This window comes from Anas acuta, chromosome 14, assembly GCF_963932015.1.
Source record: "Anas acuta chromosome 14, bAnaAcu1.1, whole genome shotgun sequence".
Classification (NCBI taxonomy): Eukaryota; Metazoa; Chordata; class Aves; order Anseriformes; family Anatidae; genus Anas; species Anas acuta.
The window spans coordinates 588,755-613,415 of NC_088992.1; the positions used below are offsets into that span (position 1 = coordinate 588,755).

Consider the following 24,661-nt stretch of genomic DNA (forward strand, 5'->3'; position numbering starts at 1 on the left):
AAATCTGGGGACTGCCATTTCTGATTTGTAGGCAGATCATTTATACTGGCACTTCAGGCACTCTTTCCACCATATTTAAGAATTGAGGCATCTGTAGCACAGGGCTCAGCTAGGGGACAATAAAACCAAGGAAACGTTTGTGCTCAGTGTGGCATGCAAGGTGAGCCCATCCCTGGCTCACGGAGCAGCCAGGCTGGCTCCTCACAAACTCTCCTTTTCTAGGTACGAGTGGGTCAGAACAAAAAGGTGATGCAGCAGAGGCTGTTGTAGCAGTGTCAGTGCCGGGGCAAAAGTCGGATTAACATGGCTGGGAACTGCTTTGTTTTCCCAGTACAGAAATGAAGCAGGAAGAGCTTCTCCTTCTTACTGGCAAAGTTCTTTAATGCTGAGGTAGTAAGGGGGTCTGTAGAGATGGAAAGAGAAGAGTAGGCAGAGCTCCCCCAAGTGCATAAGTTCAGTGCTGATGCATCTCTGATTTATTTTTTTTTAAAGCCATACATGTTACTTTGAAATTGAATTTGTAAATGCATTTAATTCGGAACTTCAGTGATATCCTTCGGACTGTTAAAACTATGATTTATTCAAGACTGATCAGATGAAATCTGTAGGTTGCAGAGGCTATAAAATATTTACATTGACTTTTGGTTATGCTACACATTAATTTCTAGAGAGAATAGGCATGCAAAGCTCTACATCTTTTGGGCTTCTACTGTGTTGTTGATAGATGGGTCTCTGATGATCCTTCCTGCTTATTGCACTCATTAAAAAACAAAGGAGCTTCAATTGCACCATGCGAAGTCTGTGAAATGTGGATGTTTGCCTGTTTTATGCCATGCCCAGCGCTGGGAGCCCACGGGCACACTGTGTCCCCGTGCTGCAGGCGCTGCTCTCCCACCCGCCATCCCGGGCAGGGCAGCAGTCTCGCAGGCACCGCTGGTGACCGCTGTCCCTTCCTCTCCTGCAGTTTTTGAGGAGCCCGAAGACCCAAGTAACCGGTCGTTCTTTTCTGAGATCATCTCCTCGATCTCCGATGTCAAATTCAGCCACAGCGGGAGGTACATCATGACCAGGGACTACCTAACCGTCAAAGTGTGGGACCTGAACATGGAGAACCGGCCCATCGAGACGTACCAGGTGAGTGAGGAGCACTGCCTCTGGCACAGCCGGGGCTGGCAGCAAGGGGACCGCACGCCGTGACGGGTGGGAGCGTCCGGGAGCGTCCTGCCGTCCGCACTGCCGAGGCGGCTCCGCTGCTTCGGGCGACAGGCACAGCCCCGGCCTCACACCACCCATCCCCTGCCACCAGGTCCACGACTACCTGCGAAGCAAGCTGTGCTCACTGTACGAGAACGACTGCATCTTCGACAAGTTCGAGTGCGTGTGGAACGGCACCGACAGGTGAGGGGCGGCGGGGCTGCGCGGGACCCCCCCCAGCGGCTCCTCCCCGCTCCCGGGCGCTGGCACTGGCGGCCCCAGCGCTGCGTCGCCATTGCCGACATGGAGGCGGTCAGACACAGGGCCTGCGCCCAGCCTGCTGTTGGGAGTGGGGTGCAAGGGGATGTGGCGAGGTATTTGGCTCCAGATATCAGCAGTCTGGGGCTGAGAGCTACCCGTGCAGAAATCACACTATCCAAGGCAGCAGAAAATGTCCAAGAGCAGCTGACCTTGCAGGAGCGCTGTGATATTTTCTCTGTAACATCAAAGCAAATAGCAAGACACAACTGGCCTGAAGCCCAAATTCAAAATCTAATCTAAACCTCATTACATCTCTGCATATTCAATATGCCTGTAGTCACAAGGCGGTTTGCCTCTAAAAAACTGTGAAAATCATTTGGTTCAGGCCAGCTAAATATCCTCATATGGAGGGATCCCAATATGAGTTATTATCCTTTGGTATTAATATTCCTTCAGATGAGGAGGGGAAAGACTTGAGGAGATGCAAGTAAACGCTTGGTTCCTCTGGCCAAACCAAAACCGGTTGGCATGGCTCGCGGCACGAGGTGCCGGCACGTCCTGGGGGCAGGCGCTGACCACGGGGTGCGGTGTCCACGGCCGGGCGCTCAGCGGTGCCCGGCATGGCTGGAGCAGAGCCCAGGGGTGCGTGGGGACAGGGATGGAGCCGCGCTCGCTGACTCGTCCTTCCTCCTCTTCCCAGCGTCATCATGACCGGCTCCTACAACAACTTCTTCCGCATGTTCGACCGCAACACCAAGCGCGACGTGACGCTGGAGGCCTCGCGGGAGAACAGCAAGCCCCGGGCCATCCTCAAGCCCCGCAAGGTCTGCGTGGGCGGCAAGCGGAGAAAAGACGAAATTAGTGTGGACAGTCTGGACTTCAGCAAAAAGATCTTGCATACAGCTTGGCACCCTTCAGAAAATATCATTGCCGTGGCAGCAACAAATAACCTGTATATATTCCAGGACAAGGTTAACTAGGAGGATAAGTTATTCTTTAGGAATCTCATGTACTGAATACTAGTAAACACAAGATTTCAAATGTTTCTTTTCTTTTTTTTTCTTCTTTTTTTTTATTTTTTTTTCTTTCCCTTTTCCTTCCTATTCATTTGTTTAATTACTGCTCTGCATATAGGAGTTGTGCAGGGGCAAGCAAACCAGCTTCACTATCCGCCACTCACTGACACCTAGGGCAGTGGGTGGGCGCACCGAGTAGATACCAGGTTTTCCTTTACTTGTGAATCGCGAGCTAAGACATAACGTGGAGCAGGCTGGGAATGTTTAGGCTTTCATTACCCCAGTGTCCTCTGGTGGCATTGCTATGGTTGTAGTTGTCTGCTGATTCAAGCGTGGTAACACAGTAGTGTGGGGTATCGCGTCAGCTGCAGCGGGAAAAGAAGGGGAGGTTGTGCGTGTGTGTGTGTAGGACTGTGTGGTTGGGGTTTTAACTACAGCAGCCCGTTTGGATTTTTTAAAACTTTATCCTAGAAATGTTCCACTTGTTATTTTGCAAGAGCAGAATGTTGTCCCCTTTGCTATTTTTCACATTTGTCTTTTTCTTACTTCATATTTTTACCAACAGCAACAGCAAAACCAAACATAACATGGAAAAGCTCAGATTTGCAATAGACAGGCTCAAAGGAGGAGGGATGGCACTGCACACGAGATGTGTGCGCTAACCAGGCTGCTGCCTTCCGCCTTCACCCCACAGAAACTCTCCTAAGGATTTGGCTTTGTAGATACTGTGGTGCCTTTTTTTGCTATACGAAATACCTTTATAAATGATGCTTCCAAAATGCATTGATTGCAAACCAAATTGAACCTGGGCGCTTTTCTTCTGTGTTTCTTGTATTTTGCTTTGGTCATTTTTAATTGTTCTATTTTAAGTTCTTGCATGTTGTGACTCTCTCTCTTTTTCTTTTTTAATTTATTTATTTATTTATTCCATTTTTGTTTTGTTTTGTTTTTAAGATAAAGTGTATGTTGCTAATTTATGACATTCTAAAACAGAATACAACCATATATTGCTGTTAGCAGCTGACTGCTTCAGAGAGAGGCTGTCTATGGTCCTACCATATAATAATAATTATTATTACAATAATAATAAAAACATCACTCTTCCTCTTTGCATGGCAAGGCTGCCCTTTCTACTGTAAAGAGTGTTCAGATCCTTCATTTACTTGAGCAACTGTTCAATTAAAAAAAAAAAAAAGAATTAAAGAATTTTCAATCTGAAACCTGCTCCTGCAACAAAAAACAAAAGGATAAATAAAGTCAATTAAAAAATAAATCAACACTGTCACTTGAGAAATGGATCCATAAGGGTAGCCCTGCTGTGCATCTGTTCTGCTATGGGCAGTGGGCATCCCACCAGTGCCTGCATCCTTGCAAGGAAGTTTACACAAATTTTTAAGGACAAAATGCACTCTTTAGAGAGTCTCTTTCATAGACAGTCTCTTTCATAAGGCACGATTGGGATTTCAAGCAGTTTCTGCAAGGACCTACCAACTCTTACACCTTACAAGTGAGACTAACTGCCACTTACTCAAGGAACATAGGTACCACAAGGAAAAACGTAAACTGCATAGAGGCTGGGACTGGCATTTATCTCTCTCTGGGGGGAGAGGAAGATGTGGTTCAAGTCCCTGGGCTGGTGCTGTTTGACACTCTGCCCCCACCCAGCCAGCCTGCACAGGGCAGGAGCAGGGAGCATTTGCCTTCTTTAAAGAGCTAAGTACAAGGTGGGGAAAAATAATATGCACTGGCTTATAAATTTACTACAAAGGATGGCTTTCAGGAGTAACTTTTTTTTTTTTTTTTAATGAAATGGTTAAAAAAAAAAGTCAGGAGTAAATGGACCATTAAAGAAAAAAAAGTTCTTTTTTTTTTTTTTTGTTCCTGTAAAGAAAACCTGCACTGGTATCAAAAGTAAAGTTGTCCCAAACACGTCTGTGTGGAGTCGCTGATTGTTGTGCTTTTCAAGTGCTGTGTAACATCAGCTCCGTGGCACCAGAGTGTATCTGGAGATCGGGGCTGGGGCTGTCTGCCCAGCTGTGCTGATGAGGCACTGCTGGCGGCTGGCAGAGAACCCTGAGATTTTGCATCCCAGTACGAGACGTCGTTTTGGAGACCGCTACGTGGAGACAGAGCCTCCCACCTTCAGCTGGGGGCACCCTGGCAAGGGCACGACCCTCAGGTGTACAGGGGCCATGGACGTGCCTGTAAGGCGTTAATTCACTTTTCAGCTCTTAGTCAAGTGCAACAGGTGTCTGCAGAGCGGATTGCGTGCGGCTGGACGGGGACCTTCCTGTGAATAAAGGTAAGTTGGTTAGCCCTCCCCCTCAGTAGACTAATCAAACACCTGATTTCATGGGAACCAAATACTGCTTTAACTGCACAAAGGCTTGGCAACACAAACATGTATTTACTGAGACAAAGCGCTCCTGGCTTTGAGCAGCTGGGGCTGGTGGCAGCGAGGCAGGGCCGGGGAAAGGCCCCGGCTTCAGCGCCCATCAGCTCCCAGGGAGCCGGGCAGCGCTGCCGCCTCTGACCCTGCTGGGCGCCGGGGGACGAGAGGACTGGGAACGTGCTCAGAGCACCCCTCTGGCCAGGAGGTCGTTCTCGTCATTCTCCTTCTCCTCACTGGAAACGCATTGTCTAGGCGAGAGCCCCTGGCCTCCTGTTTGCAGTCCAAATTAAAGCTCCGATCTGAAACATCAAAAAATGCAAAGCAGGAACGTGTCCACGCAGCACCTTGGTGGTGAGACGCATCGGGTGGCTTTGTGGCAGCACAGCGGCTGCAGAGCTCTCTGCCTCTCGGCGCAGACACTGGCAGACAGGTCACGATGGTGAAGATGGGCAACTTCAGTGAATTCTTCCATGTTTGCACTCAGGGAATGCTGAGGACGTAATGGGGAGGACAATGGCACTGCAGCCTCCTCTTGCTCTCTCTTGCTTGTGTGCAGTTTGGGTGCTGCTGTCACGGGGAGAGGTGCTCGGACGCCCTCTCGGTGCCCAGCCCCTGTCACAGAGACCAAGCACAGGGCTCAGCACCTGCTGCCTGTCACTGGAAACATCAGATTTTGGGTGTTCATCAGGAATTACCTTGCTTTTTTTTTTTTTTCTTCATTAGCATTTTCTATCTGTAGCTGAACTGGCTTTAAAATAAAACTAAAGCAACCTGCCAGGGTGACCAGGGTGAGAGGTGATCACAGCTCCCAGCTGGCCCCACCCGGTAAGGGTGTGCTGGGCGGCTCTGCGCAGGGCAGGGCGCGAGCCTGGCCGTGGCACACACAGCCCCCAGGGCACACACACAGCCCTGATGGCACACACACAGCCCTGTGGCACACACACAGCCCCCGGGGCACACACACAGCCCTGTGGCACACACACAGCCCCTGTGGCACACACACAGCCCCCGGGGCACACACACAGCCCTGTGGCACACACACAGCCCTGTGGCACACACACAGCCCCCGGGGCACACTCACAGCCCCCGGGGCGTGCCAGAGGGAAGGGGGCTGGGGACTGCGGGTGCAGAGCCTTGGCAGCGCCGTGCAGGCCACCCCCTTCGGCAGGACGAATCCCATTATTTGATAACGCACTAAAGCAAGCTGTCAATTCCCCCGTAGTCCACGTGCTAATTCTCTGTGCATCTTGGTGATGAATTTAAGCAGAGGCACCTAATTAGAGGCTTCAGGGCATGGTTTATACTGTCAAGGAAATGTTATACAAACAGACGCTCATTTACCTTCATATTAACTGCATGACCTTAATCTACTAAAACGTGCATGAATTCAACCCCGGCATCTTTCCCCAGTGTGCAAGGCACTTTCCAAGCAGAGCAGCTGGATGCTGCTGTGTGCATCACAGTGAGAATTTTCTTCCAAAGGGAGCTGCTTTGTATAGTCCTGGATATCCCAAGAGCTCTTCAAAATGTCCAGCAAGGATTTTGACATTTGAAATAGCCACATTTGTCTTTACCTCTGTAAAAACTGAATTATGTGAAGCACCTAAAATCTTTTGGGGACGTGCTGAGAAGGTCCTTTATCATATGCCCACTGAATGCATCTTCCCTCCCGTCACAGCTCTTCTCCCACATTGCTATAAAGTCAGCAAGCTGCAGAAATAGCACTGAGGTGGTGTGGGGTGCTCACAACGTGCAGCCCACACAGATGACTGTATTGGGAAAGAAAAATCCCAGAGCAGCACTGAGCTGCAGCCTGCCTCTGTGCCTGCAACCCAGCTCCACGGTGCCCCACGCTCCCTGGGGCAGCAGCATGGGGAGAAGGCACGGGACATGCCCGAGAACCCGGAGGAGCCCGGGCACAGAACCACCCGAGGTGTCCAGGTCCTCCACGAGGCAACACGCGGCGTGCCACAGCCCAGCGATGCCAACTGCATTTTGGGGTCCCGGGCCTTGGCAATGCCTTCCCGTTGGGTTAGCACCTCTGCACAAAGGAACCAGTGTCAGGGGAGTGGAATACGAACAGGAAATCAGCACATCTCAAACTTTAGTTTTGGACAGGTTATTTGGGACTGGAAGTTCCCATTCAGTCCTGAGCCTGAGATTTGACACAATCAGACTGCTGTGACCACCATATGCCGCTGGCTGTAAGGAGGGGCAGGGCAATGGAGCTGATGGCTCAGCAGGGCCACCCCACGCCGCATCCCCGAGGCAGGGGCAGGAGCAGCTGAGAAACGCCCGTCCCGGGGACCCTGGTGGGCCTGGCCCTGTGCCCAGCCAACAGAGCGCCGGGCAGCGCTGCCCCCGGGCAGTGCTGGCAGGTCCTGTAGGGGCTGATGTCCAAGCGAGCTACAGTCCCACTTGACACAATGCCTTGGCCCTCAGCTGGCCGCCCAGGGGCTTGGCTGCCCCATGGCAGCGGTCAGCCAGCAGGAGGCAGGTAGGACGGATGCTTTTCCTGAACCGAGCGCGTTCCCAGTACAGCCGCCTGCACTGCTGGCATCTGAAACACAATCCCTCCCCAGCTGCCTACATCACTGCAAATGGCCTTCAGCTCCTGTCTTGGTCCTCAGAGTAGAAGTCCCAGGGGCTGGTTAACATAATTAACTGCTGGGGGAAAAACAAGAAGTTTCTCCTGAAGAATCCTTCCTTCCCCACCCAACGCAGAGGAACATGTCAATGTAGAACATAGAAGAAATTGAAGGAAACACTTTGACACCACCATTCCCACCATCTCATCGTTAACCATAGAAGTGAAGAACTACACTAGAAAATGATGTTGTTTGGCACCCAATTGCACAGATGGGATCTGAATGTTAACGAAATTTAATTTGATGCTGCACAGTATCACACACTATTTTGCCAAGCACGGCCAACATTTTATGTACGATGAGTGCGGTTCTTTGCTTTACTCTTAAATCCACAACTCCACCAAAGTCCAACAGAAACTGTTATCAGGCCTGTACAATCCATATATAAAAAGGGTTGGTTTATTGTAGTTCAAATACATAAACTGAACAATCCCAACATTTCAAAATTAAACTTTAGAAACACAAGTTTAACATTCAAAACAGGAGTATAGTTTACAAGAATTACCCAGAAGGGAAATCCACAGTCTAATCCAGATGTAAAGATCACTTTATCGCAAATAAAAACGTGTTTATTCAACCGTCCTGTTCTGTTCTGGTAACCACTGTAATTTACCAAGTGTTTCCAACTTTGAGTAAAAATTGTTAGACAAATCTTCACTTGGGCAGAGCAACCTGATTTTGTTTCTAATCCATGGATAGGGTAAGGAACAAAGCAGACCTGTGAGCAAATTTAATTTGGTCTCTGTAGTCCTAATTCTCCTCTCTCAGCTTTAACTGACTTTAATGGATTTAGTTCCATTTAGAAGGGTGAAAGCAAGCACAGGATCAGGACTTGTGTTTCCAGAACGCAGTCTTCAGTAATCGGTAATTTCAGTTATGAGACAGCATTTCATCTCCTCAGACAGGTGACCATGGGTGAACCATTAGGAAGCCAGTGGCACACGCGTATTACAAGTTCAAACCACAAGCACAATCATCTAAGACTTGCATACGTAACACTGCTGAGAAGAACGCCCCCAGATATCAGACATCCGTACCTCATACAGACACACTATTGCTCTGAGATCTGAAGTTACCAAACACAGCCCACATTTGATTTTTGTCAGTCATGCCCAAAAAAATCATAAATAACTTTAATGTTCTCTCTCCCCATCTTCTTTTTTTTTTAATTTTTATACAGAGACCATTTTATGTTCACAAATGCTGCTTCTTCCTCTGCTCCCAAGATGGTTTTGCAATATATTCACGGTAATGTATATGTATAAACCTGACAGATGGCTCATGCAAGCTTTTTTAACAGATACCCTGTTATGAGAGTATTCATAATTATTTTGTTGTTCGTCTTGTAGGCTCTGAAGCTGTGGGTGGTGGAGGTGGACCTCGACGGTCCAGGTCATCTACATAGGACACGATGAGTTTGCGTCTCTCTTCTGGTACACAGTCAAGTACCAGGTATCTCTTGTCATTTTGTAATATCTTCTCTACATCTTTCAGGTGCTGATCCGACTCCTGGATCAACTTTTTGGATCTGAAAGCAAGTGTAAGAATTACCACCTGACAGGCATCAAAATAAAGCCAAAAGCGGCCTCCTTCTGATGCAGATGTTTTTGTCAGATAAAGTTGGAAGATGAAAACTTGTAAGAATTAAGACATCAAATTACTTTAAGACAAAAAACAGTCATCAGTTTGTTGCCACGTACAGAGAAAAGCATAGTAAAAAGATTAGTTCTTTGGTGACATGCTACACACCTGTACGTTATAAATTTGGTCTCTTTCAATAGGGTTCGGAAGTCAGCTTTGGCAGTAATGTATTTGTCTCTAATGTACTCCTCGAACTCCCTTTGTTTTTTCTGAAAGGGAAAAGATAAGCTTAAAGCACAGAATGCAGAGTACTTCATGCAACTCAGCATGCTGAACATAACTAACAATTACACGTTGAATGTATTTTTATCTTTTGCATTTTTAATTAAAAAAATATTTCTGTTCATATAAAACAGAAATCATTTCAGCAGTCACTAGCTTTCTCTGTATCCTGCATTATACTGGAAGTTAACAACACCGATGCAAACCTCTTACCCGGTCACTTGAAGAAAATTTAATGCACCTTGGATCTTCTTTAATTATTTTTTTCACTTCTTTCCACGTTGATGTTAAAGTTATCTTTCAGAAGAAAGAAAAATAGTTAAAATTGCAAGAAGATTAGATTCTAAGAATATGGAATGTTAAATATCTCCCAGGTACACTAACACAGCTGTTACTGTATATCGAAATGTTGGTTTTGATTATTTATACTACTATATTTGTATTTTTAATTTTATAGATTTACTTTTCTTCATTAAGATAGTACTCTCAAGGCAAAGTCCTCATGAACATCATTTACTTTCCAACACATTTAACATTCATATATACATAAACGTACTAGAAAAATATTTTTAGAAGTTTTACTTATTAAAAATTAAAAAAACAACCGCTTCGAAGTAACATGTCTGTCACTTTGTTCCATCACACTAAGATCCACCTAGTATTCTGAGAATTTTTATCTAATGCATTAAAAATAAGTTAAAAACTGCAGGATTAAAGAAAGTTGACTGAAGTTTGCATGAGGTTAAAAAAGAGCAAGACTCCCTAGAACCCCACAGTACACCAAACAGGTGATGGATTCCCATTACATTGCACAGAGCAGTGCAATGGCTCAGATTCAGTAGCTCAATATAAAACAGGAGAATGTCAAGACTGATAAACGTGGTAAGATTATTTACTGATACTAACACAAACATTGGATATTTGAAAGACCACGATGCCATATAGTAAAAACTACCAAATAGCTTAACACTGGAGAAATGTGACATCCTGCAGGAGATAAAAAGATCACTGATTATAAGCTTAAATGAAAATGAACCATATGTTAAACTGAAATAACACTCAAGATAAACAGCTACGGAAACATAATGTACACATTTTCTTAAGAAGAAAAGACAGTGGTGAAACAAAAGGACTCAGGAAATAGAAACAACCAAAAATCAGCTTTTGTGATAGAAAAACAGAAAAAGATAAATTATATACTGGCAAATACTACACAATATACTGGCAAAGGTCTGAAGTTTGAGCATATACAGCTCTTACCGCTGAAGTTTCATCCAGAAGTTGCCTAAAGTGTTCCCTCTTCTTTTTGGTAAGTGCTTCAATGTGTTCATTAAAGAGTTTCTCTTTCTCTTCTCTTTCTAGCAAGGAGCCAGATTCCCATCGATGATCTTTGCGTAGAGTCCTTCTGGTGTCAGACCAAGACACATCTGAAGAACGCACCTGAGTCAAAGGACGATTATTATTTAAAAGCATTTTTTCTACAGCTCACTGATAATTGTTAGACATTATTAAGCTTTCTTTTTCTCTCTTATTTTAAATTAAGGTTCAATCTAAAGATAAAAGCTATTTAAAAAACATTATGAGACAATGGCAGCTTTCATTATAAATACTAAGCAAGCAGTGGCAGAGGGAATTACTTTGCCTAAGTTCAAATGTAGATAGAGATACCATATACTATATTAGCTGTAAGTGGTCTGGAGAAGTAGCCTCAAATATAATTATTTGCAAAGAGATACCAGGAGCTTTGCAGTGCCTTGGCTCTAGTCTGGAGAGACTGTGTTTGGAGCATGAAGAAGAGACAACACAAGAATAAGGAGAATATTCCTAATTTTCTAGTTTTCTAGACACAGAAATTTACAGCAGCATGTCTAAAGATCTGCCATCACCAGTGAGGTGCTGGAGAAGCACGGCAGGAATAATACTGTCAACTAACCCTTTGGGCAAATTGTCAGAACACCAACCCTAAAAGCAAAGCCTCCTCTTACAAACAATGCAAAACTCCCAACAGGAAAAAGGGAGGGCAGTGGAACAGAAAATATAATTCTATTTCTATATATATATTCAGCTACAATTGACAAAGAGCTTTTTTGTAGTGCAACAATCAGCAAAATGCACTGACCAGCTCCTGCAACGAATAGATCAGGAGAGAACCTGTTCATATCTTACCATGTCAGACAGAAGCGCTTTGAAGTTCTGTATTGCTTCTTCACGTTTGTGCTGCTCACGTTCTCTGTCAATTTCCTTGGTTTGCTCTGAGCGAGCTTTCTGGACTTCCCTCTCTCGTTCACGCAAACTTGCCTCAATGCGAGCTTGTCTTTCCAGCTCCTTTTCTTTTTCAGAATCTAAGTTCTGAAACATAAGAAAAGCAGAAACTTTTCTCAATAATAATGTGACACCTTTCATATTTTCACTAGGCAGGTAAGCAAACTAAAGGATTGTCCAACTGAAGGCATCTTGGAACAAAACAAAGTGATTTAAGATGTAAAAGACTACGAAACTTTGCTTCAAGAACTGTATGCTACAGAGGCATTGCAGGGTTATATGCTAAAAGAAGTTTGGTCACAACACTGGTGCCAGAACAACTATTCTTAGGAGCATGTTCCTCATATACACTGACAAACTGAGTAAAGGGCTGGGGAAAACAGTATAAACCAGCTGTTAACCAAGCTATACGGACTCAACCATTAATTCCCTGGAAGAGAAAAGTAGGAATACTGGACAGAGAGAATAACCCATGAAGGAACTGCGTATGAACCACCTGTAACTCTGCGTGAAACAACTGATACAAAAATTGCAGCAAAGGAAACCGCCCATCCTGGCTGGGACTAGTCCATGTAGCATCTGTATTTTCTCAAGTTTTAAAGCCCCTGACTTTACGTGAGTCTCTGTTTCTCTTGTTCTGCTGGAGAAATTCTCCCATACATCTTGTGTGTTCATGTACGCGTGCAGGCATACACATCCCACGAACACTTGCACCAGCAGTACCATGGATGGTACTTCTAAGAGTCAAGCTGTCCTGCAGGGTGCTTCAAACTAGCAATGGTACAGAAATCTCTGAAGTACGGAACGAAGGCACCCGAGTCCGTCTTCGATACATCCCACATTAACAGCAACATAACCAGCAGAACATCCAAAGAGACACTTCCGAATGTCACACACACCTTTGCTATTTTTTCTATGTACTGCTTGAAAAGGTCCTCCCTCTGTGAAGAGCTATCCACTGCTTTGTAACGAGGGTCAGTCTCTACTTTGTCCTTCACTTTGCTCCAGCGAGACTGACTGTCCAGGTGGTGATTAGCCAGTAATTCAAAGAAGTCCATCTTGATCTATTTCACAGACAATAACAGAAAGACAACACTTGAGAAAGAGGCTGATACGTAACAGTTTGCTCTTATGAAAAAAGGAATCAACTTACCTCCAACAGAGGGAAGTATACTAATTACATACCATTACAATTACAACTAATTACATAACATGTCTAAAATTCACTTCCCCTTTGGGACAATTTTGCTAAAGCAAGTAGATTTAGTGGATCTTCCTAATCTAAGATGAACTATATTCATTAAAGAATGATTCAGCAATATGATTTTTATTGTTTTACTTCAGCTTATTTTTTAAGCTTTTATGTATCACAGTAACACGCTACTCATTCCACGTTGTAGCTTTTTGCTATCAATACTTCAGCAGCTATCCAGTTTTAAAACGGGCACTAAACAAATCAAGTATTTATGGATTCATCTTCCAAGTGCACAATGAACAGAGGTAAACACTTGGATCTGCTGATAAATAGCAAAATGGATGTAACCAATGAAGAATTAAGTGCTTACAGCGATCAAGTAAGCTACAGTTGAGATGGATATGAAAATATATATTAAACTTTAAGAAAACGTTTTAGTCTACATTTTCTATTAGAAATGGGACATCAACACTGTCCATAATGCTAGCAGCATGAAAGGCTGGCAGAGGATCATCCTTTTTTTTTTTTTTTTTTTTTTTTTTTTAAATCTTGAGACAAAACTAGCAACATGTTTTTACCCGAACTCCCAGAATCAGCAGATGCATGAGCAACTACTGTGCCTTTATTACCTATCTCATTTTCTGGGGCAGGCAGTTTCCCTTGTTGCTGTCGCATTGAGGTCCTAGGTTTTTTTTCCACGTTATTTCCACCTCTTTATGCCATAGAAGTCCAGATCGGCATTTAAGCCTCCACCTCTGAGCAGCAAGGGGCAGATTGGCCTCCTTGCACCTCAGGGGTGCACACGAGGTCAAACACGCTGCCTTCACAGCGCCCCGACCCCTGGCTGCCCACAAAGCAAGGTCTTTTGTCCTGGCACACTACTTAAAAAAATCAGTTGAGAAGGGCTGGCCATTCAGTTTTTACTACTTAACTCCTCTCCTCATCCCTTTAAATAAGGGGGCCACCAAAAGCTGTTTAGCTCCAAAGCACAGCTTCACAAAGGAAGAAGGCAGACGGACAGGTGAGCAACCTGTGTGCCAGAGAAGCGCCATCCTGATGCTCTGAAACGTGTTTGGTTACAGCACGTGCGAATGAGATCAGAACCCACATTCTGCAGGCTCACCCAGGGATAATTTTAGCTCTTCACAACATCAATACATAAACATAAAAGGCTTTACAGACATTTTTTTCTTTACTATATCTGGGAGATTAAGATGGTGAGCACAGATTAGAACAAACTGGTTAGAGCCAGTGGAGAAGTTACTCTGGATCTGCAGCACTACCACTCTTACACCAGCTGCACAAAATCCTAAGCAAACCATCTATTCATTTTAAGATTAAGAATGTTGTTTCATAACATCTTAAAACATGCATGCAGAATAAAAAAATGAAGCTTTCTAAGCCATAGCATTAGATATCATCAGAAATATCTGTCAGAACACCAAACAACGCCCAGCTGTTACTACAGAAGTCCATAAAGTAAGGGTATCGCAAAGTTAAACCAAAGTACCTGGCACGAGTCACGTACGACAGATATATCCCATGGGACAAACAGGATAAAAACTACACTCACAACACTGCTGAAGTACGTTGGCACCAGCTGCAATACAAAATCAAACCTAACAAAAAAATACACTGTGTAGGAGGATGTTTTTACAGGAACTGCCAGCAGCATTCCCCTGCCCTCTCTCAGACGCTGTGCAGGCACCACCCTGACCACCTGCTGCTCCACAAGCCATTGACTTTGAAAAAAAACAGGATGATGGAGCCAATTCCCTCCTGAGAAAAGCCAACGGCCCTTTCAGACTTCTCATACTCCCAGGGCACGGCTTTAACTGCAGTCAGAACCACCTTTCATCTGCCACATACACAGCACAAGTATTGCCATTTGTTTGCCAATTAAGACAAAGGGGAAAACTTAAAAAAAAAAAAAAAAATTAAGACAAAAAACATCTCACTGAGGAATTTTTAGGATCACAGCTCTTCCATATATGGGTTTGATATATCTATAAGCACAGTAACCAGCTGGACTAACTAATGTTACAGAAGAAAACTGTTGAGATCTCTGTGCCAGATGCCGACGCTGACCGGCAACGTGGCAGCAGTGCATTGCCAACTGAGCTTTGGGAAGTCAACGTAAGGAGGGCTTAAGGCTTGTCTGCTGGCACTGCTCATCCTGAGGACGTGCAACAACGTCCCCGTGTCCTGGACAATACAGCAGGAACTTGGCCAAAGCCATCAGCTCGCAGGTCACTCCCAGGTGTCCTCCCCTGCCTCTGACCAGGCGTACCTGCTCACCTCCGTCCCTGAAGTGTTTCGATCCTGTTTCCTCACTGACGTTAGCCACGTGAATAAAAACAACTACCTGAAAACTCAGCTGGGCCCTACCACCAGCCAGCAAGTCATAAATCAGTGAAGTAAAAATCAAATATTGGGTAACTTTAAACCCTTACGTTAAAGATTTCTGTAAAGTTGATCCTCCATAAATAAAGATTTTGGACTTTTAAAACAGACTGAGAAAGCTTCAGGCTAAATGCATTAAATTTTGTTTTCTTTTAAACACTTTCAAAATCAAAGGAAAACAAGACTGAAAATATTTCAGGTGTATTTAGAAGTCTTTTTTTTTTTTTTGGCAGTTAACACATTGCAGGTACAACTCTCATCACTTCACAAGGTAAAAAACTAAAAAAATGTAAAGTACCGGAACTGCGGGAGGCTAAAGTCACCACACAGAGATACCAATTCTTTCCTCACTAGGGAATCCCATAATATTTGCGTGTCAGTGATTGACAGCTGTCAGACTGAACTGATTGACAGGCCGCACAGCACATAACTGTAAAGTCTATCCACTTGTTATAAAACAGAATACATAAAATGGTTACAAAACGCTTTTGGAGAAAAAAAAACATTATTTCAAAAGCAAACACACAGTCTCTTGTAACTTTTTAACTTAGAACAATCATGCAACAAAACATTTACTTTTTTTTAAGCTTTCAACTTCACTAAGCTGCAAGAATGCTTTAAAATTCCATTCATAACTGAAATGCAATATGTAGAAGTCTAGTTTTGAACTACATCAGTTCTCCTCTGAAAGCACAATCATTTATTGAAAATATCAGCAATAAGACAGTTCGCAAAAAATGGAGAACACAAAATCAAATTAGACCAGAGTGCCTCAATTAAGGAAAAAATATGCAAGACTTATTCAACAAGTAAACTGTCTGCAAATCTAACGTTATTCAGCATTTCTCTCTTCAGCAAGTATTTAGTAAGCGAAATTTTCATTAACTTTGTGCTACAAAAGAAATATTGCAGACTTTAAAATGTCAAAAATGATTAGGCTTTAGAGGTTATTTTCTCCATTCGCACAACACACAGGGACATTTAGGTAAGAGGCTGCATATTCTGTTGGTAATAGTTGATGCCACCTCCACAGAAGCCTGCTCCCTACTATTGACAATAAGGTCAAATGACATTTGGAATTCATCAATCTTTAATAGCCGACCTTTAATTCTAATAAGCAGCAGTTTATACATAAGATATATTTACTGAAAGATTAAAGTCACTAAAAGTGCTAGCTTTTAGATGGAAAGAGAAGACATGGAAGCTGTTTGAAATTTAAATAGAGCAGCCTACAGAGAATTTTGAGATCTTACTGCCTTCACTGAGAGAACAGGGAAGTAACGGCCAGTTCTGGATCCTCAAGCCAAACAAAGCAAGAATTTCCTTTCAGCACTTCAGGACTATATATTTTTTGTTTTAAATAGGGAAAAAAATTAGGCCTCATTCCAGTTAAGAATATGTTACATGCTTAGGAAAACAAAAAAAAAGTTAACTCAGTTTCATAAAATTAGGTTCTAAGTCGGTATAGTATACCTGCAAACTTAAAAACAGTTAGTTCATAAAGACCAAAGTAACATCTGTAAAATGCTTACACTGTAAAGCCTCTATGGAAAGAGAAGGACTGAGTCTCAGAGAAGGCACGCTGGAAACCAAGCACTGGCTTTGTCCCATCTCACTCAGGCTCACACCATTCACACTGCTGGAACTAAAAAAAATCACCTTACCTTCTCACCTCTGGTCTTCGAGTCTTCTTTTTCCTTCTTTCTTGCCGCTGTGATAAACTCATTAAACAAGGCCTCTCGATCTTTCATCTTTTCAATTGCCTTGAATCTCGAGTCTTTAGCATGCTTGGCTGCAAATTCACTAAAAGTAGTTCTGCAACAAAATGGCAAGTGAACTAATTTGGCAGAGCCGTCTTTGCTGGGAAGCAGGTGCAGCAGAGAAATTTCTTCTGCTAGAATACATGCCAGACCACAAAGAACAAAAAAACACCCATCCTATGTTCTCACTATAGAGATGTCTGATCAGTGAACTACAGAAAGGAGTCAGGTTTAGGCACACACATGAAAGGTATTGTTAAGAGGCTTCTACGGTGCAGTATTTTTGTTGTTTTGGTTTTAATAGCACTATCTGCAGAATGTGCAGGTGTAGGAACAAAGATTATAATACAACCAAGAAATTAAAAAAAACCCTCAGCTGACTACAAGTCTTCTTTTTTTGTGGTTAAGCAGTTCAGCCACCAGTCTGTCCAGGTATTTCACAGCTGTGAAACTAAAAGATTTACATGCATTCACTTGCAGCCAAACCATGCTAAGAGTTCACCGAGGAAATCATCGCTTGGTGTTAGTCATGATAGAACCCTGGCTGAATGAGATCTTCCCCTACCTGGAACATGGTGTAGCTCTATCTTAAAACACAGAGGGTCGAAAATAGATTAAATGCTATGGGCAGATGCAGCACTATTGGGCTTTCAACCCATTATTCCCACAGCATTTTCCTGACAGTTCTCTCACCTCCAGGGCCAGATTCCAATCTGTGCAGTAAATGTAGTACTGCCACTTACCTCAAAAAAAACCACTACTGTGCTTTTTCCAAGCTCTGATGCAAATCTGGCCCCAAGAATACGTGAGACACTTATAATCATACGAATGTTTCATCACAGCATGGAAATAATTAGACTTGGAAAATCCAGCCTACTGTTGCTGTAGGGTAAATTGAAACAAGAAGAGAATTTGGTAGCTTATTCAAAAAGATCAGAAAGTGAATGTATAGCTATATTGAAGAACAAGAGCTCCTTAAGTGGAACACAAACTCTTGAGCGTGTTGGACTGAGATAGATGATTAAAAATAGTCTGACACTCACAGAGGTACAGCAATATCTTTAGACAAACACTGAAACCAGAAGACAAAGGATAAGATTAAACAAGACAGTCATTCAGTTGCAATTCTCTTTCCCACCCCAGCCCATAATTAGCTAAGAATTAGTCCCAATATGATGGGCTGGAGATATCTTGGAAGTTGAGAATACTAAAGCTAACAAGAACAGTCCATGTTAGTCTCTGAATGCTATACTGAACTCACTTTTTTTTTTTAATTTATTTCAAATATTCCCATGTCTCCATTCTTCCCAGACCATCAAAATTATTGCCATTATTAAATGAACAGACAGATGTTTCAAATAAGAAATATTAATCAGATTTAAAGTAATTTAAAAGTTTACATAACACTGGATTCCACGAATTTCCAACATGGATCACTGAAAAAAAAATTAAGCTGAAGTGAACCCGATGAGATGTTATTTCACTGTAAAGGAACTGGTGCCAGGTAATCCAAGAGACGCTGAAAGAGAATGTTTTAGAGCTCATCTGTTGACATAAGCACATACTTCATGAATTATACACAAGAAAGCTGTGGAACAAACCATTGGAGCAATAAAATCTTGAATGTTAGCATGTTTACTGTTATCACTGCATTTAGGCCTGGACGTGAAGGGTAAGGAGTAATTTTCTTATTACAGCAACCAAAATATTGTTATATTAATATATTTTGTGACCAGAAAAAGGTCCCTTCAAATCCTCAAACTGACAAAACCTCCTTAATACTTCTCAAGGAATACTAATATTCTCAAGAAGAAAGAGTTATGAAAGAAAACTCTGATCTGGTAGCGGATCTTGAGGTCTTTCTCACATTCCAAAAAGCATGCTGGGGATTTCTTCAAAATGCATTAAAAAATCATGAAAATACATAAAACATCATAAATGTCAAGTTCTATTATTTTATGGATTGTGTGAGTGCAAGCAGGCAAACGAAGATTTCAACAATACCTGATTTTTCTGCTCTTTGTCTCTAATTTTGAAAGAGGTTAATCAAGTTAACCTACCCAATACCACCCAACGTACTTTGTTCTAAGAGCGTTCATGCACATGAACGAGAAAGAAGCTCCTACCGTGGATTAATCTTTGCTTCTTCCATCATTTTCTTGAAATCCTCCTTCGCCTGCATTATTTTGTTTTTCTTCTCCTTGCGCTCTTCTTCAGCTCGCGTTTTCACATACTGATCAAATACCTACAGAAACACCAGTTGCTGACAAACCATAGAAACCTGAAGCCACATAAGCTCCAGGCAAGATGGGAGAAAAATTCCATTTTTTCCTTTTGTCTTACTTCCTTTCCTCCCACCATAGAACCAACATAGACAGGGCAGAAAGAAGGGTTAAGGATGTTTTGTACTTCGATATGCAAATTATTCCAATCTACTGAACATGCAGTGTACAACACATGAACACATAATCTGAGACCACCAAACAGTTTCTTACATGTTCATTTTATGTTAACATTTTCTGGGGCCATGTGCTTAAGAAAGCAGATCCTTCTTGTATTCTTGAAATTTTCTATTTCCATACATCCATTTGAAGAAAAGCTTCTGGAGCAAGATTTTTTTTTTTTTTTTAAACAATGAAGATGTGCTTTAGGTTTTTCACACTTATTATTTTTCATGAATATCTGGGTTAATCATTGCCCCAGGAGTTTGACAAGATACTGAAGATTCTCAACATTTTGTTCAGGTTTTGAGAGCTTTCTGTATACATGTAACTTTCACTGTCCTAGAGCACATATCTTGCCACAACAGGAAAAATAAAAAGTGTCAACTCGCTCCTCCTCTTTTTGGCTTTTCCCTTTTCCAGACAAACCCTAATCACAACAAAAATCTCTTGCAATACTGATTACGGAAGAAGGCTAAACAGGAAAAAAAATAGACTGAGGACTTAGATAACACCTGTACTAGATGTGTCTGGAAGGGGAGTGAATTCTTTACCTGTTTTCTTTCTTTAGGGTTGAGAAGTAAGTAACGAGGATCAAAAACTATCTTGTGTAGTTCTTTCTCCCATGTTGAAAAAGCAGAGACCTTTAATCAAAAAAAAGTCAGATTTTAACTGTTAGGTTTCCTTGAACATGCAGATGCTGTAGAGTTTTGCTTGAAAACTATACGACATCTGATGAAAAGAGGGAGACAAAAATCATGCTGAAGTTTTCATCACTAATAGATGATGAGCTGTAGGGGTCTGCCATAGCAAGTTTCAACACTAATTGGCTCTGAGAACTTTAAATAATAACACACACTTAATTACTCATTAAAATAACTACTACGGTGTGACATTTTAAACTACATCAGAAGAAAGCTTTGAGATTCTATGTTCTCATATCCCATGCCTGCACTATGCCTTTTCTAAATATTATGAGTTTAAACAGTATTTCTGCTACAACAAACTTAAAGAGGTTCAAGCTCATTTTAATTACTTTTTATTAAAATTATCCCATAAGAACTAGTTAACAAAGCTAAATTAAAGCTCATAGGTAGCTGGAAACACTTCATTTTTTTAATAAAGTTACTACATGAATTCATACTCTGATAGGTAAGTTAGGCTATTAAGAACTGATTGTATAAAGCAAATTTCAAATTTCGGTAACTAAAAGCAAGAAGTCTCCCATTTAAGGATAAGGATGTACAGACTATAGTGGAACTTACTGTTTTTACTGTGTAGGAACATTTCCAAAAACATTAATTGTGTCCAGTTCTTATTTATTTTCACTGGCAGCTTTCAACTGTGTACTTACTTAACTTGGGGAAAAAAAGTAAAAAACAGTCTTGATACTATTTAATTTCACTTCAAAATTCAGCTAATTTTAACGTTCATTGAAATATAGGCTCTTGAACAAAACATATCCATGAATCAGAAGAACAATGAAATTGTTTTCCTTGCATAAGGCACTGCAGGTTCTGAATTAACTAAGAATTAAGACTTCTGCCTGAACTTCCTTTTCTCACACCCCTTCACTCACTCACTCTCTCACACACACTTATTTCTCTAACCCCTCTTTCTAGAAGCATGTCCTTGAATTGTTTCATCCGAGCCTCCAGAGGGACAATGGCTCTCTCTCGAGCAGCTTTAATTTCAGCTTCCATAGCAGCCTCCTTCTCTGAATCAATATCTTTGTTATCATCTTTCCTGGAAAAAAAATTAAATATACAGTACAACTTGATAAGTTCTTTGTTGGCTCTGTACGTTAGATTGAACTGCATCAATACAGAACAGATAACAGATTAATTCAGAATTACTGGCTTATAAAACATGGAAACCGTTCTTTGAGATTTGGATAGGAATGCTTTTCATACTGGAAGAGTTCAAGTAACCAAAGTATTTTCAACGACTTCAGTGTCACCAAGTGGGGCCAAGAAGTTAATACATTCTGGTTTTGTTCATTGGTCTCACCAGATGTGCAACAGATTTTGTTAGCTGTACTAACTTTCCTCTTCTCCCGTTCTAGACCATGAGGCCCTGTGAAAGGCTACAGGAGTTAGTTCAAACTGAGAATACCTTACAATCATTACGGCAGAAATGCTGTACCACGAGTGATACATTCATCCAAAGCATTTCTGAAAAGAAATGTGTGGCTTGTTGATTAACTGTGAACATTATAATCATCCCTAAGAGTACACAATAACAAACAAAATGGTAAAACTACTTTTAAAATAGTGTGTACAAGTAACTCAGAGTAAAGTGACGTGTATCACTTCCAATAGGCAAAACAGACAGACACAAAGAACTAAATAAAACACTTAAACCTGTGTAACAGTGTGAAAACAAATCTTAACAGGACTAATCACTATGAAAATCTAGATGGCTGGACTTTTTGGAAACGAAACCTTGTGTGCAGAAATTAACAAGAAAAACAAGCAACTTAAGCAAACTATTTAAGATAATAAATTATTGCACCTGATCAGGGCAATGCCAGACATGAGTACAGACTGGGAGAACTCCTTGAGAGCATCCCTGCGGAGAAGGACTTAGTGGTTCTGTTGGACAAAAAGTTCAACATGAGCCATCAGTGCATGCTTGCAGCCCAGAAGGCCAAGTGCATCAACGTAGGTGGGAGCAGCAGGCCGAGGGAGGTGACCGTCCCCCTCTGCTCTGCCCCACTTGGAGTGGTGCATCCGGGTCTGAGGCTCCCAGCACAAGGACGTGGACCTGTTAGAGCAGGTTCATAGGAGGGCCACGAAGATGAGAGGGCTGGAGCACCTCTCCTATGAAGGAAGGACAGAGCTGGAGATGTTCAGCCTGGAGAAGAGAAGGCTCGGGGGAGACCTCCTTGCAGCATTTCAGTACTTAATGGAGGGGGGGTTAAAAAAAAAAAAAAAAAGATGGAAAGTGACTTTTTACACAGATAGATACGATAATGATAGCGGGAATGTTTGTAAACCAGGAGAGGGGACATTTAAGATTAGATGTTAAGAGGAAATTTTTCACTCAAAGGGTGGTATGGTACTGCAACAGGTTCCCAAAGAAGCTGTGGATGCCCCATCCCAGGAGGTGTTCAAGGCCAAGCTGGATGGAGCCCTGGACAACTTGATTTAGCAGGTGGTATCACTGCCCATCGCAGGGGCAGAACTAGGTGATCTTCAAGATCTCTTCTAAGCCAAGCCAGTCTACAATTCTACGGTAAACCATGCTCAAAAGTATTTCCTGGATTCATCAAATAACTTATACCACTTACTTTCAATCCTAATGATTTCTTAAGACAATGCTATTTCCTCCTTACCATCTCAGAAATATCAAGCACTTGAGCTGCTAATGTAAAACAGCAGGAAGGTGATGAATCCTCTTAGTTACTGTTACCACTTTACTACATACAAGAGCATAGGAATTGCTTACATGAAGCTTCAGTTATTTTATTTACACAGGCTTAGTACTTAAAAACAAACTTACTTGCGCTTTTTAATTTTAATAGGCTCATCTTCATTTGCATCTTCTGTAGATTCATGCTCTTCTCTAACTGTAGAAGAGATTTCAATAATACTTTAGAGTTTTATCTTTACAGTGAGGCTGTCCTTGAGCAAAAAACAGAGGACAATGTGTGCAGTACTGCATTCTGACAAAGGAAGACTGTCTTGGTTGCTTTCAGATAAATACCATCAGGATTCAGGGGCAGGACTAAAGGACTTGTGGCAATCTTTGCATTTAGAAGTATAAATACTGACCTCTTACTTCCATGGAAAAAAAAAAAAAAATCAGGCTAAGCAGCCTAACGAAGAACATTTGGATCTCCTGGTTATTACTTGCACTTTGCTCTCCTCCAATACCAAGCCCACATGTCATCCTAGGATCATTTGCTAGAACTTGTACCAGAAAGAAATCTAAACTCAGCAGTCTCACGTGTTCTGTGTTCTTGGCAGCTGTTTTCAAACTGTATTGCAGTTGATGTTCTTGCATTCCCACTGTCTTTCTTAAAGACATTCCAAAGCTATATGCATTCTTCAGTATCTGCTTACATCTCTCTCGCTTATTTAAATGTTACTAATTTTGGAAATGAACACAAAATAAATGATCAAGTATGTTTAGAGTTCTAAAGCAAGCAATAAGATTGCTCTTACTGAGTTTTTTTCCTTCTTCCATTCCTTTTTTGTGAGGAGGCTCTTGAATAATTTTGTCCACATCAGCTCTTCCAATGAGGTCATCTGGTCTGTCCCACATTGAAAGCCGGGTGGTAGGGTTATAGAAGAAAACACGCTCATCGCCAGTCCACACCACACACCTAGAAGTTTAACAGAAAACAAAGTCTTATTTTGTTTTACCATATTTATGTTACCATATTCAAAGACCAAGAAAGAACAAGACAAATTTTAATACTGGGAAGCTCTTTCTTCTTTCACTAACTCAGTAAGTCACTACATATTTGTCTATAGAAAGAAGAAACATAAATAGATGTTATAGGAAGACTATTACAACTTGGCAGAACTGAAATCCCATGAAATAATGTATGGTTCAAACCTTCAATTGAATCCTGAAATTAGTTTTTACAGCACTCATCGAAACAAGAAGGTTCCAAGCTGTTGAATTACCAAAGCTTTTAGGTTGAGCTTTTCTTTTGTTTTGCATTTCTTAAAAATACTGCATGCAGCATGCCTTCCTTTTCACAGTATTCCCACCTTTCCTGTCTAAAATATCCTAGTTTTCCTTTTTATATCCATGAATCTTGGTCTGGAGGCATAGCAACAGCAGCACAACTGAGTCTGAAGAATATGTTATGAATAGCTGCCAGGAACAGGTTGTCTGGTCAATCAGCACCAATGCAAATACTGTAGTATAGACGTCTTCACCCACATGGTGTTGGGAACAGCACGGAAACAAGTGGAGGAGGGAGGAGTGGATTCTAGCTTGTATACTTTTTTAGTCAGTGACAACTTGCACACTACTTGTCAATACACACCTTCTCTTCACGTTTGATTAAATTCACAGTTACCAGGAAGGAGGGCTGACAAAAGACTCTTCCCAAAATTGCTAGTGTTAAATGATGGAAAGTAATGTTCTGCATATGCAATGGCAGAGTATCAGTTTACTCAAACTAATAAATAACTGTTCCCCAGTTTTAACATTTCTGATGTTATTCACATTGTTCCTAAAGAGTAAAAATAATAACACCTTAAAATA

The 24,661-nt window shown here is 42.0% G+C and overlaps 2 protein-coding genes across 8 annotated transcripts in view; one reads left to right on the forward strand and one right to left on the reverse strand.

The window, feature by feature from the left end:
- Nucleotides 1-3,636, forward strand: part of PPP2R2B (protein phosphatase 2 regulatory subunit Bbeta) — a 91,864-nt gene extending 88,228 nt beyond the window's left edge. For all 4 annotated transcript variants that reach the window (XM_068698057.1, XM_068698056.1, XM_068698058.1 and 1 more), the window contains 3 exons: nt 965-1,134; nt 1,307-1,398; nt 2,156-3,636. In XM_068698057.1, the coding sequence (XP_068554158.1) occupies nt 965-1,134; nt 1,307-1,398; nt 2,156-2,435 (542 nt within the window). In that variant the 3' untranslated portion in view covers nt 2,436-3,636. The remainder of the gene's footprint in view (nt 1-964; nt 1,135-1,306; nt 1,399-2,155) is intronic.
- Nucleotides 3,637-7,888: 4,252 nt separating this feature from the next.
- The window catches only part of TCERG1 (transcription elongation regulator 1), a 34,397-nt gene continuing 17,624 nt past the window's right edge, over nt 7,889-24,661 (reverse strand). For all 4 annotated transcript variants that reach the window (XM_068697787.1, XM_068697785.1, XM_068697784.1 and 1 more), the window contains 12 exons: nt 23,605-23,765; nt 22,940-23,006; nt 21,046-21,181; nt 19,990-20,079; nt 19,121-19,239; nt 16,899-17,049; nt 12,536-12,700; nt 11,541-11,723; nt 10,635-10,814; nt 9,588-9,671; nt 9,261-9,361; nt 7,889-9,039 (listed from right to left, as the gene is read on the reverse strand). In XM_068697787.1, coding sequence (XP_068553888.1) covers nt 8,838-9,039; nt 9,261-9,361; nt 9,588-9,671; nt 10,635-10,814; nt 11,541-11,723; nt 12,536-12,700; nt 16,899-17,049; nt 19,121-19,239; nt 19,990-20,079; nt 21,046-21,181; nt 22,940-23,006; nt 23,605-23,765 — 1,639 coding nt within the window. In that variant the 3' untranslated portion in view covers nt 7,889-8,837. The remainder of the gene's footprint in view (nt 9,040-9,260; nt 9,362-9,587; nt 9,672-10,634; nt 10,815-11,540; nt 11,724-12,535; nt 12,701-16,898; nt 17,050-19,120; nt 19,240-19,989; nt 20,080-21,045; nt 21,182-22,939; nt 23,007-23,604; nt 23,766-24,661) is intronic.